Source organism: Dama dama, chromosome 12, assembly GCF_033118175.1.
Source record: "Dama dama isolate Ldn47 chromosome 12, ASM3311817v1, whole genome shotgun sequence".
NCBI lineage: Eukaryota > Metazoa > Chordata > Mammalia > Artiodactyla > Cervidae > Dama > Dama dama.
Genome location: NC_083692.1, coordinates 80389719 through 80404398, shown reverse-complemented (window position 1 = coordinate 80404398; position 14680 = coordinate 80389719). Strand labels below are relative to the sequence as shown.

General features: G+C 53.7%; 1 protein-coding gene across 3 annotated transcripts; it reads left to right on the top strand.

Moving 5' to 3' along the window:
• Positions 1–5731: 5731 nt before the first annotated feature.
• JPH4 (junctophilin 4) lies at positions 5732–14653 on the top strand. Of its 3 annotated transcripts, XM_061158495.1 has the most exons (5): positions 5778–6194; positions 6915–7686; positions 11152–11270; positions 11621–12153; positions 13064–14653. In XM_061158495.1, the coding sequence occupies exons 1-5, from the start codon at positions 5816–5818 to the stop codon at positions 13145–13147; spliced, it is 1887 nt and encodes a 628-aa protein (XP_061014478.1). In that variant the 5' UTR covers positions 5778–5815; the 3' UTR covers positions 13148–14653. The 3 variants fall into 3 exon arrangements, with proteins under 3 accessions (XP_061014480.1, XP_061014479.1, XP_061014478.1); XM_061158497.1 differs by lacking the exon at positions 13064–14653 and having other exon boundaries at positions 5732–6194; positions 6915–7276; positions 11951–12060; XM_061158496.1 differs by lacking the exon at positions 13064–14653 and having other exon boundaries at positions 5732–6194; positions 6915–7276; positions 11621–11755.
• The last annotated feature ends 27 nt before the right edge of the window (positions 14654–14680 follow it).

Genomic DNA, 14680 nt, shown 5'->3' with positions numbered 1-14680 from the left:
GTGTGTGTGTGTGTGTGTGTGTGTGTGTGTGTGTGTGTGTGTGTGTGTGTGTGTGACTGAAAGAGGAAACAGACAGAACAGGCTCCATCTTGAAAGCAGGACTCCATCTTGGGCGGGACTGTGGACTTTGAGCCACGCCCAGTATCTATGGAAATGACATACCAACTGGAAAACCAGGCCCCCGGCAGCAAGAGCCCCAGGGCTCTTCCCTAGACTCTCTGTAGCCCAAAAGAATACCCTAATTATCTGTGTAACTGAATAGAATCATACATTCTATTATACTTATTGGGGTATGACCACAGGCCTATTGACAATTGCCCACTGTTAACTACCTAGGCTTAAGGCTATGAATCTCGGGTTAACTTTGATTGTATCTTTGTTCAGACTAGTTTCAGGGAATTCAGGGAGGTGGGTTTGGGCAAGCACACTTAGGGCATATAAGGTTTTCACAAAAACTGGTTGGGGTCCTTGGCTAAGAGGAGACTCTGCTTTGGGCCTGAGGGTGTAATAAACTGCACTCTACTATCTGCATTGTCCTTCTGAGTGAGTCTGTTTCCTGGAACGCGTGGCTACATGACAAAAACATGAACCAATAAGACCAGCATTCTCATGCACAACAGGTGAGAGTAAAAATTTGTACAACCTTTCTGGAAGTGATTCTAGACAAATAAATCCAAAATCTTACCAAGTGTTTCTATCTTCTGGTCCAGTAATTCTGGGTCTGTTAAGAATCCAACTTCAAGAAATCAACAGACTGAAATAACATGATACCCGGGTTTTGAAATAAATAGAAGAGATAACAAGATTAGCCAAAAGTGGTAACTGTTGAAGTTGGGGGATGGGCACATAGGAGTTTTTTATTCTATTTTTTGTCTCTCTTGGTATAGGCTTGAAATTTTCTGTGATAAAACTTCATATGTATTTTTGGCCACACCGCACAACTTGCAGAATCTTAGTTCCCAGACCAAGGACTGAACCCAGGCCACTACAGTGAAAGCACCAAGTCCTAACAACTGGGCTGCCAGGGAATTCCCAAAACATTTTTTAAGAAAAGCATCAGAAATGCAAGGATTTGTATAAAAGGTGTTAATCTGGGGGAATTCCCTGGTGGTCCAGTGGTTAGGAGTCTGCATTTTCAGTGCCAAGAGAGTGGGTTCAAAACTTAGTCAAGGAGCTAGAATCCCACAAGCCTTGTGGCATGGTCAAAAGAAAGAAAAAAAATGTTAATATTTAATAACAAAAACTATAAATAGCATAAATGTGCTACGCTAGAATGGTTCAACAATTTATGTTGCATCCAAACAGTGAAATATTATGCAGCCATTAAAAATTCAAGGATGTTTTAATGATATGAAAAATTGCTTACAGTGTAATGCAAAGCAAATAAGTTGGATACAAAATTGTTTATGCAGTATTTAAATAATTATGTTAAATAAAAAATGCATAGAGGAGAAGACGCTATGAAAACATTAATACACTTGAGTGCTAGTCATGCAATGACTATGGGTGATTTTTACTCTTGATACTGTGCTTTCCTATGTCTACATGTTTTACTTTAATAAATAGGCCCCCAAAATTGCATTTGTTAAAATAATACTCCCTTGAGAGTCTGGCAGATATTCAACTCTGAGGGCTGCCATATATTAGCTGAGCAACACTGAGCAAGTCAACCTCAGGGTCTCAGATTCCTCACCTATAAAACAGGCATAATGCCACCAATTTTTCAAGCCCCATTTACTGGGTATTTACTATGTACGAGGCACTAGACCAGGTGGTTTTGCCTTTATATATAATCACAATGCTAGTCATACATGATCATTTCAATCCTCACAACAAGCTGAGGTGTAGGTGAGGGTGTTCCCATTTTAGAAATACACAAACTGCAGCTCAAAAAAGTTAGGGACTGTGCTCAGGTTTACCCAGCTGGCCGGCAGTAGAGTCAGGGTTCAGACTGAGGCCTGTCTGTCTTATCTTTGCCAGCCCAGTCCTTGGCCTCCTGTCTGGGCTGCTCAAAGTTACAGTTTTGTTATGAGGATTGAGTGAAGTAACACAGGTGGAAGACCACCCACAGTGGGGCTCCAAGCCCAGAACTGCTTCATTTTGTATTGGTTCCCTTTTCTATAACTCCCCCACGCTTCAGTAAATTGTGGCAGAACAAACCATTACATCCTCCAAAGGGGAAAAAAAGGCATCTAGACCCTAAAAGAAGGGTTATAGGACCTGTAGAGACAGACCAGAGAGGGACTGGAAAACTGCTTTTCAGGGCAACATGAGGGGCTAGGACTGTGTGTGCCCTGCAGTTTCCAGGGTGGTTCTGCCAGGGACTTCATCAGACGATACCTTGATTTGCAGCTTAGAATTCAGTACTGAGTCACCCTGCCAATAAGCATTGCTCCCCACTTTTCACTTACCCTGCCACCATCCCTCCCTGAAACACAGGGCACAAGCATCCCCAGACCCATAGCTTTATTTTTCTCTTCTTGTTTCCTACCCCACTTTTTTTTTTTTTTTTTTTTTTGGAGAAAAGGGGGATCATAGGGTCTGAATAGTACTGTGTGCTGTTGTGGAGAAGGAAGGCCTGAAAATCTAGGGGTGAGTGACGCAATGCAGTTGGGCCTATTCCACAACTCCCTTCTGGCTTCATCTTCAATGCTCTTTCCCTAGGGAGCCAGCGAAAGTTAGGCTATTCTCTATTTCTACCCCTAGTTCATCATAACATAAACTACTCTAGAATTGCTTATTAGTTGTCTGTTTTCTCTACTAGATAATAAGCTCCATGAGGGCAGGCACCACACTGTTCACCACTGGATCTGTCTCCCCTGCAACATGCCTGATACATCGTAAACTATGTACATGTCTCTCCATTCAGCAAGAAAGAAAGGGAGAGAGAGAAGGAGGGAGGACCTCTCCATCAGCAGCCTTGTCCCAGGTAGACCCACAGTTGCCCCATTCTGTGCTAAGCTCTTAGAGGTGGTCCCAACCCTGAAAGCTTAACATGTTTCTCCAACCTCATATCCACCTTTAGAAAAACAACATGCAAGAGAAATTTCCTTTTATTCCAAACTTCATGCTCTTTTATTTTACCTCAGTACTCAAAACGGATCTCCTGAGTTTAAGGGCAGTTTCCAAGTACAAGGGATTCCTGGGAGGAATTGTAGGGCTCAAAAGGGGTCTCAAGTCTGTCCTAATCCTAATTCTGCCACCTCTGCTGTGTGACCTTGGGTGAGTGATCTCCCCTCAAACCCTGGCTGGGCCTCGTTCTCTTCTCTGGAAAATGATAGGGTAGACCAGAACTTGTATGAAAATGAAAGCACTTGAGAGAATTCCCTGGCAGTCCAGTAGTTAGGACTTAGCACTCTCACTGCTGGGGCCCTGGGTTCAATCCCTGGTCCAGGGTCTAAGATCCTGAAAGCAGCCAAAAAAAAGAAGAAAAGCACTCATTTGCAGTTGCGTGTGCAAATGACTCCGGTGCAGTCTCTATCCTGTTGTGGGTAACTGGACAGCGCTCTCCTTCCTAATGCTTAGGGGCAGGGTAGATTCAGTGTCTGAGTAAGCTGAGGAGAGGAAAGACGTATGTGCCTACACCTGTCTGTAAACTGGAAGACCCAGGCTGTGTGGCCCCTCGGGTCAGGGAGCAGCGAAAGGCTGAAGGGGACCTTGCCACAATAAAGCACCCCCCAAAAAACACCCCTTTGCCTCTAGGTTTGCAAAAGAGAAGCCTCCAAACACCCAGCATCTTTGTGGCACCGCCCAAGCAAGACCCCTGTTCCCTATTCAAAAACAATGCACTCCCTCATGCCTGCCCTTCCCCTCCCTGGGAAGAACCCAGGGAGAAATAGTTGGGGGGGGGGGGGGGTGGAGGATGGTGCAGCCAGGCCTCCTGGCAGGGCCCCATTTCAAGCTTGCTCAGAAAGCGCAGGTGCAGGGCCTCTCGGTCCACTGCAGCGGTTTCTTAGGGAGGACAGTGGACTTGGTGGACACAGGCGTCCAGGCCCAAAGGCTTCCTGGCTTCAGTCCAAGCAGCTGGCAGGTTCATCCTTCTTTCCCGGGCCCCTCAAACACCACTTCCGGCCCTCCAGCCCCTGCTTGGGCTCCTCCTGCCTAGATGTCGCCCCAAGCCCGCCCTCCCGGTGCAGAGCTTTCTCCCTCCCGCACAACCCTTATTTCACTCTCTCAGTCTCCATATCTATTTCTTCTCCCTCCTTCTCCTCCTCCCCTGCCTCTCTTCTCCTTGCCATCCCTCACCAGCCCCAGAATGGGTCTCCCTCCCTTTCCCCCTCTCCGACAGACTCTCCCCCCGCCTTAGTTTTCATCCCTGCACCTCTTTCTTTGTATTCCTCTCGCCCTCTCCCGGCCCCGCCAGCATCTCTCCTCCCCCGGCTGGCATCGGCCTCCCCCAGCCTCCCCATCTTCTGCTCAGTCTCCTCCCCCTGGCACCTCTCCCCTCCCCTCAGCCTCACCCCACTCCCGCCCTGCACCCCAGGGTTTCTTTTCACCCTGGGGCCTCGGTGCCTCTCATCCTCCACCCTACCGGCCTCCTCCCTCCGCGCAGGTAGAGCAGGCACCCATCCTTTCCTGCCCCGCCCCCAACGCCAACACCGCCGCTGTCTCTTCATCCCCGTCTCCTCCTCTCCCCACCCTCTCCTCTCTTCTCTCTGCCCCTTTAAATCTGCCTGGCCCAGCCTCCCCCGCGATGCTGGGAGGGAGCAAACATTGATTTGTGCTGGGATGGAATCAGAATTTTGATTTTTTTTTTTTCCCTCTCCCAACCATAAGAAGAAAATAATAAAAACACCCCCTCTTGATAGCCCCCTCTTCTCTTCCCATCCAGCTCCCAGCTCCTCTTCCTTATCTCCATCCAAAGCAGATTTTTTTTTTCCCCTACACTGTTCTCATCTCCCCCTACCCCTGCCACTACCTCGCGCCCCCTCCCTCCACCGCCTGCTCCTCTAGCTGGGGAGAGAGGGGACTCTCTCCTGCGGCTCCCCCACCTTGGCTCTTTGGGTTGGAGCAGTCTCTCCGGAAGGGGAGGGGGCTTGTCTTGTCTGGGCGAGGTGGGAGTGGAGGTCTCCTGCCATGGATGCTGTGCCTGGGAGGCAGCCTGAGCCCCAGCCCACATGGTGAGTAACCTGCCTCCTCCCTTCTGCCTGTCTACCATCCCCACCCTCGCCTTTTCCCTGCAGAGCCTCCCCCAGCCCCATCCTCTCCCCCACCAAACCCTCTGCCCACCTTGCTCCGATCTCCCCCGTACATTTCCAACCACCCCCCACCCTTGCCAGGGAAGCCAAAGAACCGGGGCAGAGAGGTCCTGACAGCAGGCAGGGAAGCGGGTGGCCTACGATTCTGCCCAGCCCCCCTCTAAGGCCCCCCCGCCTACTGCCATCCACACTCGATACTTTGGGGTTCCAGGTTGGAAAAGTGGGACTCCCGCTAGGGGTGAGGACCCCAAGCCCTGGGAGCGGTCCTTTATAAGAAAAGAGGGGTGGGGGAGCTCTGTGCCTCCAAAGCTTAGGAGCTGCTGGAAGATGCTGCCGAAGGGTGGGGGGTTGGGGGGCGGTGCTGATGCCCCGGAGCCACTGGGCCAGGGAGCGGCGGGCAAAGAGGAGGGGCCTCCCTCGCCACTTCCCCCCTCTTTCTCCGCAGCCACTCAGGATGAGGGTCCGGCCCTGCCAGCCCGCGCTGGGGCCCCCCCGCCCGGCCCCGGTCTAACTGCCCCCGCCCCCAGGCCTCGCCCGGCTCCCAGGCCCCCAGCCGGCTTCTCCAGCCCCAGGATGCGCTGAGCCACCGGGGGGCTGAGGCCGCGCCAACTACATGCATGTCCCCCGGGGGCAAGTTCGACTTTGACGACGGGGGCTGCTACGTGGGGGGCTGGGAGGCGGGGCGGGCACATGGCTACGGCGTGTGCACGGGGCCCGGCGCCCAGGGCGAGTACAGCGGCTGCTGGGCGCACGGCTTCGAGTCACTGGGCGTCTTCACGGGGCCCGGCGGACACAGCTACCAGGGCCACTGGCAGCAGGGCAAGCGCGAAGGGCTGGGCGTGGAGCGCAAGAGCCGCTGGACGTACCGCGGCGAGTGGCTGGGCGGGCTGAAGGGGCGCAGCGGCGTGTGGGAGAGCGTGTCCGGCCTGCGCTACGCCGGGCTCTGGAAGGACGGCTTCCAGGACGGCTACGGCACCGAGACCTACTCCGACGGAGGTGCGGGGCCCTGCCCACTGTCTGTCTGCTCGTCCGCGTGCGCCTCCCCGCTGGCCTGCCCCTTATGCTTTCCCCAGCCAGACGCCCCTGTGCTCCACTGTGGTCCTACACTCCTTCCCCATCGATGAGCGCCCCTGCGCCCATCTTTCTGCCCTCTCCTCCCATCATCACACATGCCTTCATTTGCCTGTTCCCTGCCTGTTTTTCCCTCTCCCCCATCTGCCTGCCCTCATCCCTTCCTTGAATGCCTGAGCCTCACATCCCGCCTCTCTGACCCTCACCACCCAGTCTGCTAGACCCCCCCGACACACACACCCCTCCACCTGCCTGGCCCCTCTCATTTCCTTGGCCAGCTCGCCCCTGAGAGTTCTCTTTGCCTGTCATGTGTCGTCTATGCGGCCCCGTCACCCTGCCCCTCACACCCTCCGGACTGCCTGTCCTTCACACACCCCAGCCTGCCTGTCCCTTCCCCTTGCCCCTGTCTACTTGCACGCCCCTAATCCACGCATCTCCTGCTACCTGCCAGTCTTCACTCGGCTCTTCCACACCTTGCGACCCAACCTGGCCAGTCCCCAGTTCCCAGTGCCCCTCCCCGACTTCCACGCCAACTGCCCCCACCTCTCCCACCCGACGCTGAGGCTTCCAGGGGCGCATGGGGCTGGGGGTGCAAGGAACGGCGGGTCCTGACTCTTTCTCCCCCTCCTACCCCGCCCCGCACAGGCACCTACCAGGGCCAGTGGCAGGCGGGGAAGCGCCACGGCTACGGGGTGCGCCAGAGTGTGCCCTACCATCAGGCGGCGCTGCTGCGCTCGCCCCGCCGCACCTCCCTGGACTCCGGCCACAGTGACCCCCCGACGCCGCCCCCGCCCCTGCCCCTGCCCGGCGACGAAGGAGGCAGCCCGGCCTCTGGCTCCCGGGGAGGCTTCGTGCTGGCCGGGCCCGGGGACGGTGACGGCGCGTCCTCCCGAAAGCGCACCCCCGCGGCTGGCGGGTTCTTCCGCCGCTCGCTACTGCTCAGCGGGCTCCGGGCGGGCGGGCGCCGAAGCTCCTTGGGCAGCAAGCGGGGCTCCCTGCGCAGCGAGGTGAGCAGCGAGGTGGGCAGCACGGGACCCCCGGGTTCCGAGGCCAGCGGGCCCCCGGCCCCAGCGCCGCCCGCCCTCATCGAGGGTTCGGCCACTGAGGTGTATGCGGGCGAATGGCGCGCCGACCGGCGCAGCGGCTACGGCGTGAGCCAGCGCTCCAACGGGCTACGCTACGAGGGCGAGTGGCTGGGCAACCGGCGGCACGGCTACGGGCGCACCACCCGCCCCGACGGCTCCCGCGAGGAGGGCAAGTACAAGCGCAACCGGCTGGTGCACGGGGGGCGCGTGCGCAGCCTCCTCCCTCTGGCCCTTCGCCGGGGCAAAGTCAAGGAGAAGGTGGACAGGGCGGTCGAGGGTGCTCGTCGAGCCGTGAGCGCTGCCCGCCAGCGCCAGGAGATCGCCGCTGCCAGGTGGGCACCCAGTGCAGAGCCCGAAGCTGGGTTAAGGGGAGAATGTGCCCCGTGGATACGGAAGGGGGGCGTTGCTTAAAGAGGGACCAAGACCCAAGCCTAGGGCTGGTGGGGAAGAGGAGGCCTAGGACTTGGCAGTTGTAACCCTGGGTATTTGTTGTGTTTATATCTGAGGCTACAGGTGGACTTAGGTGTAACCGTGGGTGGCTGGGTATTTGAGGGAAGCCCTGTTAGACTATAAGTGTGTCTCAGTGTCCTTTGTGGGGAGTGTGTCATTGTTGTGTGTGGGAGTAGCAATGAGCGCTGCCTCGTGCTGGCCCAGGAAACCTCTTGGAACTCAGACATGTTCCTAGTCTTCCTCGTCTTGTAGCTGATCCAGCCTCCAGGACTCTGCTGCTGGGAGCAACAGGCCCGGGCAGAGAGACAAGAGGTGTACATTCCTAAGCACATCCAAGCTAGCCCACAGTCTGATACCATTTCAGCCTTAGGCCTGGGGAAGGTCTAGTGTGTACAGCTCATCTGGAAAGTGAAAGTGAAATGACTATACAGTCTATGGAATTCTCCAGGCCAGAATATTGGAGTGGGTAGCCTTTCCTTTCTCCAGGGGATCTTCCCAACCCAGGGATTGAACACAGGTCTCCCACATTGCCAGCGGATTCTTTACCAGCTAAGCCACAAGGGAAGCCCAAGAATACTGGGGTGGGTAGCTTATCCCTTCTCCAGAGCATCTTCCCGACCCAGGAATCGAACCAGGGTCTCCTGCATTGCAGGCGGATTCTATAACAACTGAGTTATCAAGCAAGCCCACAGCTTATCTACCCACCTGAAAAAAATAGTCCCTCTCAGCTCTGACTCCTCCGCCTCCCTTAACCCAACTGATAAAGGTTGGAGGGAAGCAGACTTGCCTGTAAATGAAATTTTCTTTCTGTAAATCAGATTACATTTCATGCATCAGGAACCTCATTATCTCAAACAGTGCAGTCCAGTCGGAATATAATGTAAGCTTAATACGTAATTTTGAATCTTCTAGTAGCCATATGAACAAAATAGGAAGAAACAGATGAATTTAAATAATATATCTTATTTAAACAAATGTATCCAAAATATTATCATTTCAACCTAAAATAAGTACAAAATAATTAAGGAGAGATTTTATAGCACCCCCTCTTTTTTTCCTAAGTCTTTGAAATCTAATATATATTTTGCACTTAAAGTACAACATTCAGTTTGGACTAGCCTCATTTTAAGTGCTTAATTTTAAATGCTTAATGGCTTGTGATTGAAGAAAGCCAAAAATCTATTTGTAATGAGTTCATAAGCTCCTAATTATACAATTTACACATAGGGATTTTTAGATACTGTTTTTTCTTGAAAGGGGAGGGCACAGTTGAAGGATCTTATTTGAAATTTAAGAGTATTTCAGAGGATGAAAGTCAAGATATGTCCAAATAGCTTGGGTGTAAAGTAAGTGTGTGTGTGTGTGTGTGTGTGTGTGAGAGAGAGAGAGAGAGAGAGAGAGAATAGGTCATATCCAGAGTAGAGGCCTGAACCAGAGAATGTCTATGTCTATGTGTGGATATATCTGAGTTTCTGGATGGTTAGAGTCCAGGGCCTTGATCCAGGGAAGGGGGAGGGCAGAGCACCAGGGAGCACTTTAGGCTGGATAGGGAGTGGGCATGTGCAGGAAAAACTGGTCTCAGTAGCCAGAAAGATCAGGCAGTAGGAGGAAGCTGGTTGATCTCCCCAGCAACAAGCCTGGCAAACTTGATTGGCTGCTGGTTGCCATGGAAACAGCAGAGCCTCAGCAGCAGGTGCACATAGAGTACATCATTCAGGTAGCCTGAGCCTGGCCTGACTCCTGAGCACAGACTGGATCTACTGGCTAGGATCTGACCAACCATACCCTCTGAAGTGAAAAAAGCACAGGCCCTTGTCAATGTTGCAGTTTCCTGGCCACCAACAGAACACAATGCAACCCCAAACTGTAATCCTAATCCCCTGTCTTAAACTCTGAGACCAGCTCAGTTTCAGAACAGGGCTAAGCATATAAATCCTGAAAGCAGATAATACTCAGAAGAACAGGGTTATCTGAGATCCCTCCAAGCAGGTTCTAACGGTCCTTGACCGACCAGGTCTGAGGGGAGGAAGCTGACCACATCTCCCAATGTATATAAAGAGGAAGTAGACCTAAGCTGACAGAGGACACCATGAGCCTCTCTGTACCCAGATAGCCAGACCGCTTTCCTAGGCCAGATAAAACAAGCCCGGGGGCCAGAGGGAGTCATGGGTCTTGATACATTCAAGCCCGTGGCAAGTATATCTGATTACGTTTACCTCTGGTCCTTCAGTCAAGATTACCTCTGCCTCTGATCCTACACCCCATCTTCAGTCAAGATTACAGAACTAATACATTAATTAATAAGGCATCTGTGATTAACAGCAGAGGGTGAAAGGGAGGGGAAAATTGAGGAAACATCTGACATCAGATGGAAAACTGAGAAAAAACAGACAGGAAAGGATTGATAATGCTTCAAGGTTACCTGTAACTAAGAGCAAGGCTGGGCTTCCCTGGTGGCTCAGATAGTAAAGAATCTGCCTGCAATGCAAGAGACCTGGGTTCAATCCCTGGGTTGGGAAGACTCCCAGGAAGAGGAAATGGCTACCCAACCCAGTTTTCTTGCCTGGGAAACCCCATGTACAGAGGAGCCTGGCGGGCCACAGTTCATGGGATCACACAGAGTTGGACACGACTGAACAACTAACTAGGAGCAGGGCAGGGTTGAAGGCTGGTTGTGGAAGGGAGATTAAGCGCTCACCCAGAAGGTATGATCACAATGGGGAGAAAGCATGCATGTTAGCAGGGAGAGAGAATAGGTAGTGGCAGAAAGGGGAGACCCATCCAGTTCCAGAGCTCAAAAAGGAGACGGGGTGAGGGGCAGTGACAGTGATCAGGGGCAGGGGAGAAGGATGTGATAACAGTAGTGGCTAAAGAAAAGAAGATTTTAAATTCTCATAACACAGGAGGTATCAACACAGCAAAGTGGCATAGCTTCTGAGCACCAAGCAGGTAAGCTGCAGAGAGGCGCTAAGAGAGTGAGGCCTCATTTGCCTTTGGGAGGGAGCAGGACAGGAATGGAATAACAGGGCTGCAGGCAGCAGGGAGGGCCTGGCCCCTGCAGCTGGAGGAAGGGAAGTGTTACTATTGGGTGAAATGGTGGAGGGGTGCGAGAAGAACGGGAAGGTGTGATGACAGCAAACACAGCCCAGGTATTGGAGAGGAAAGCGAAGGCCAGCTGCCCTGCCAGGCCTTGGAAGGGGAGCAGCTGGCAGAGGGTGAGCAAGGGTGAGGCTGCCAGAGGTGATCTCAGATCTGGGGGTTGTGACATGGGGGGTGGCGGGTTGGGAGGGACGTGGGTCAAGGGACTGGAGTAGGTCTATTAAGACCCTGTCCCCGGAACCCAACAGGGCAGCAGACGCCCTTCTCAAGGCAGTGGCAGCCAGCAGCGTTGCCGAGAAGGCTGTGGAGGCAGCTCGAATGGCTAAACTGATAGCCCAAGATCTGCAGCCGATGTTGGAAGCCCCAGGTAAGGTGTGGGTAGCCTGGGGCGGGGTAGGGGGTTGGCTTCCTGGGAGCTGCAGGGACCTGGGCTTGGAAAAGGGGGCAATGAATCGCTGCAGGGAACTGGGGATGGGAAAAGCCAGGGTATGAGAGTCTAAGGGGACAGAGGGTGGGGACCAAGCCCAGCTGTTTGAGGACTAAAGTAGGCATTTGAGAAATAGGGTAATAAGGACTGGGGATTGGGACCTGGCATTAAGAAGCTATAAAGTTGGGGTACCAGAGTCCTGGGAGGTAACCAGACAGAGAGATAAAATTGTAGCTTTGGCAGCCCAAGGCTAGTTCAGCCCGTCTGATTCGTAGCTGTCCCTACCCCAGGCCGCAGACCCAGACAGGACTCTGAAGGTTCCGACACCGAGCCCCTGGATGAGGACAGCCCTGGGGTATACGAGAATGGACTGACCCCCTCAGAGGGCTCCCCTGAACTGCCCAGCAGTCCTGCCTCCTCCCACCAACCCTGGCGACCCCCTACCTGCCGGAGCCCACTGCCTTCTGGAGGGGACCGGGGTCCCTTCTCCAGCCCCAAAGCTTGGCCTGAGGAGTGGGGGGGCCCGGGTGAGCAGGCAGAGGAACTAGCTGGCTATGAGGCTGAGGATGAGGCTGGGATGCAAGGGCCAGAGCCCAGAGATGGCTCCCCACTCCTTGGAGGCTGCAGCGACAGTTCTGGAAGTCTTCGAGAGGAGGAGGGGGAGGATGAAGAGCCCTTTCCCCAGCTGAGCACGCCAGGGGGCTCGGAGCCAGAGCCTGCAGCCTTGCCAGTCCTGAGGGGCCTGTCCTCGAGGAGTCCTGAAGCCGGGTGCCTGGTGGAAGAGGCTGAGGAGGCTACTGCAACGGAGAGGCCCGCCCAGCGGGTAAGAAACTCTCCCACCCCCGCTTGTGCCTTCTGAGTCTCCCATCCTTTCTGGCCCTGCTACCCCTCAAAGTTTGACCTATCATCACTTCCAGACCTCTCTCTGATCCCCTGTGGGGCTTTGATTTGCACTTAGCTTTCTTTTTGCCTACCCAGTCTTGGACTACATCCCGCCTCAAAAAAAAAAGAAATAGAGAATTTTCAAGCTGGGAGGGAACCTCCAAGACCTTCACATCCAACTCCTTCACTTGACACATGGAGAAACTGAGGCCCAGAGCACTTACAGTAACTCACCAAGGTTACAAATGAATAACTATCAGTAGAGCCAGAACATCTTCCTGTGCTCTCCTTTCATATCATTTCCACCCACACCCCCACCTCCACACTTTCTCTCTTTGGTGCCCAGGAATAAAAAAGGAAAAGCTTGTTCCCTCCCTACCCTGACTCTCCCTCCCTCTCCAGGGAAGAAGGGAAACAGGGAAGAAGGCAGAAAACTGGGAGGGGTGGAGTTTCCCTAGAACCCTCTACTCTGATTGGACTCCAGGCCTTCTCCTGTTTCCTAGCAACCACATCCTCACCCCTTCATCCCTCTCTGCTTCACTGCAGTAAAGGCGGCTGCTGCCAACGTCTGCTACTAAGGCCAGGCACCTTCTGCCTGGGCCACGTGCTGCAGGGAGGGGAGAGGAGTGGGGGATGGGCTCACTTGAGGGAGCCAGAGGGAAGGCAGGGCTCTGCCTGGGAGTAGAGGGCTATTTTGCAATCAAAGCAAAAGTTGGAGATATCCCGGCTCAGGCCTCTGAGGAGGGGTGTCTGGGACCCTTCTGCTTTGCCACCTTAGCCAGGGCAGGAGGTGGGACTCGTAGCTGCACCTGGTCCTCAGGCACTGAGACTGCCTTTCCCCATCTCTCTAGGGAGCTGCCAACCCGCTGGTGGTGGGAGCCGTGGCCCTCCTGGACCTCAGCCTGGCATTCCTGTTCTCCCAGCTCCTCACCTGAGGCACCTGCCTGGCCTAGTTCTGGCTTTGGTCGCTGCCTCTTCATTCCTCTGACCTGCCTTTTCTCTCTTTTTCTTCCCCCTGGTTGTTTTTTTCTCCTGTCTTTCTTTCTCTTCTCCCTTCACTTTCTCTTCTGTCCCTCTCTGGTTTTACCTCTTGCTTTTTCTTTCCCTCTCTCCTTTTAGATTCTCTCATTCCCTTTGGCTCTGTCTCTGTCTTTCCCGCTCCCTTCCCTACCAAACCCTTCTCTCTCTAGATTGTTTACATACGAAGGGCTTTTCTCGCTCAGAGTCTCTTCTCTGAGACACACAATTCTAAGTCAGACCATTGCCCCCACACCCTCCCTGGCCTTTTCTTTAGACCTGAATTTGGATGAGGGTGGGGGTTTGGTGTCCTGAGGAGTCTCCTGGAAGCTGAGTGGAAAGGAGGACCATGGGGAAGGGGTACACTGGATACTGGAGAAGACTGCCAACTGGGCGAGGCGCTGGCCATGCTGCTAGGACTCCCCGACCCAAGGAGCCTGGTGTCCCTCTGAAGCCTAGTGACAAATCTGGAAGGGGTGCAGCCGCCATCTCTGACCTCGGAGGAGCCTACCTCACCTCCAAGCACTGAGCTAGGTTCTTGCCAAACTCCATGCTTCCCTGAAGGAGATAAGGGAAATGAAAAGCAGAACAGCTCCCAAGCATCTTCTCCCTCTTCCTTTCCCCAACAGCCAGCCTCTCACCCAACCCCCTCGGGTGGCATGCCATGTCAAGAGCAATGTGAAAAGGAAAGATAGTGTCCCATGCAGCCAAGCCCACCCACTGATCTCTCCCACCTCTCTCTCTCCCCCTAAAAGTTTATTTGGTTGGTCTGGACTCACGTGTGGCCTTTGATTAAATTCCTAAGGGACCTGAAGAAGACATTTCTACTGCAGAGCAAGGACCCCACTCCCCAACTCTGGCAGTAGTGGCGGGGGGAGGCAGTTCTGGAAAATGAACCACATAAGACAATAAGGAACTCACAGGGCAGGAGAAGCTGGTCAGTAGTTTCTAAGTGGGTTAGATCCCTTCCCCCATCATATGTGAAATGGGAAAACAACACGAAGGAGGGGATCAAAGGAAGCCAATCTCTCACACACTTTCCAGGCAGAGCAGAGGTGAGAGTCAAACTGGGGTGAAAGGTGGGTAGAGAGCCCTGTTGGAGGTTGTGGCTGATCCCTGGTACTAGCTTTTCCCCTGGGGACAGGAAGCCCTAGGAAGAGGGGGCTTGAGGGTCCCCAGGGGATCTTTCCTCCCTTCCCTGCATGAGGCAGAGAGCAAGCTGCCTGCCAACCCCCTCCCTCAAGGAATGGCCTTGCCTGGGAATGCCCACCACACACAAACTCTTCTTTTTTTTCTAGTTAAACTCTGTTTACTCCTTGGCCTGCCTCCCTCCTTCCTCCCCTCTCAACCTTTACTTCTGATTTCTATTTCATGGAATTTGGGATTGACGTTAAACTACAACAGTGCCGCCAACACCAAGTCTTGCAGGAAAAAAAAAAAAATACAAAGAA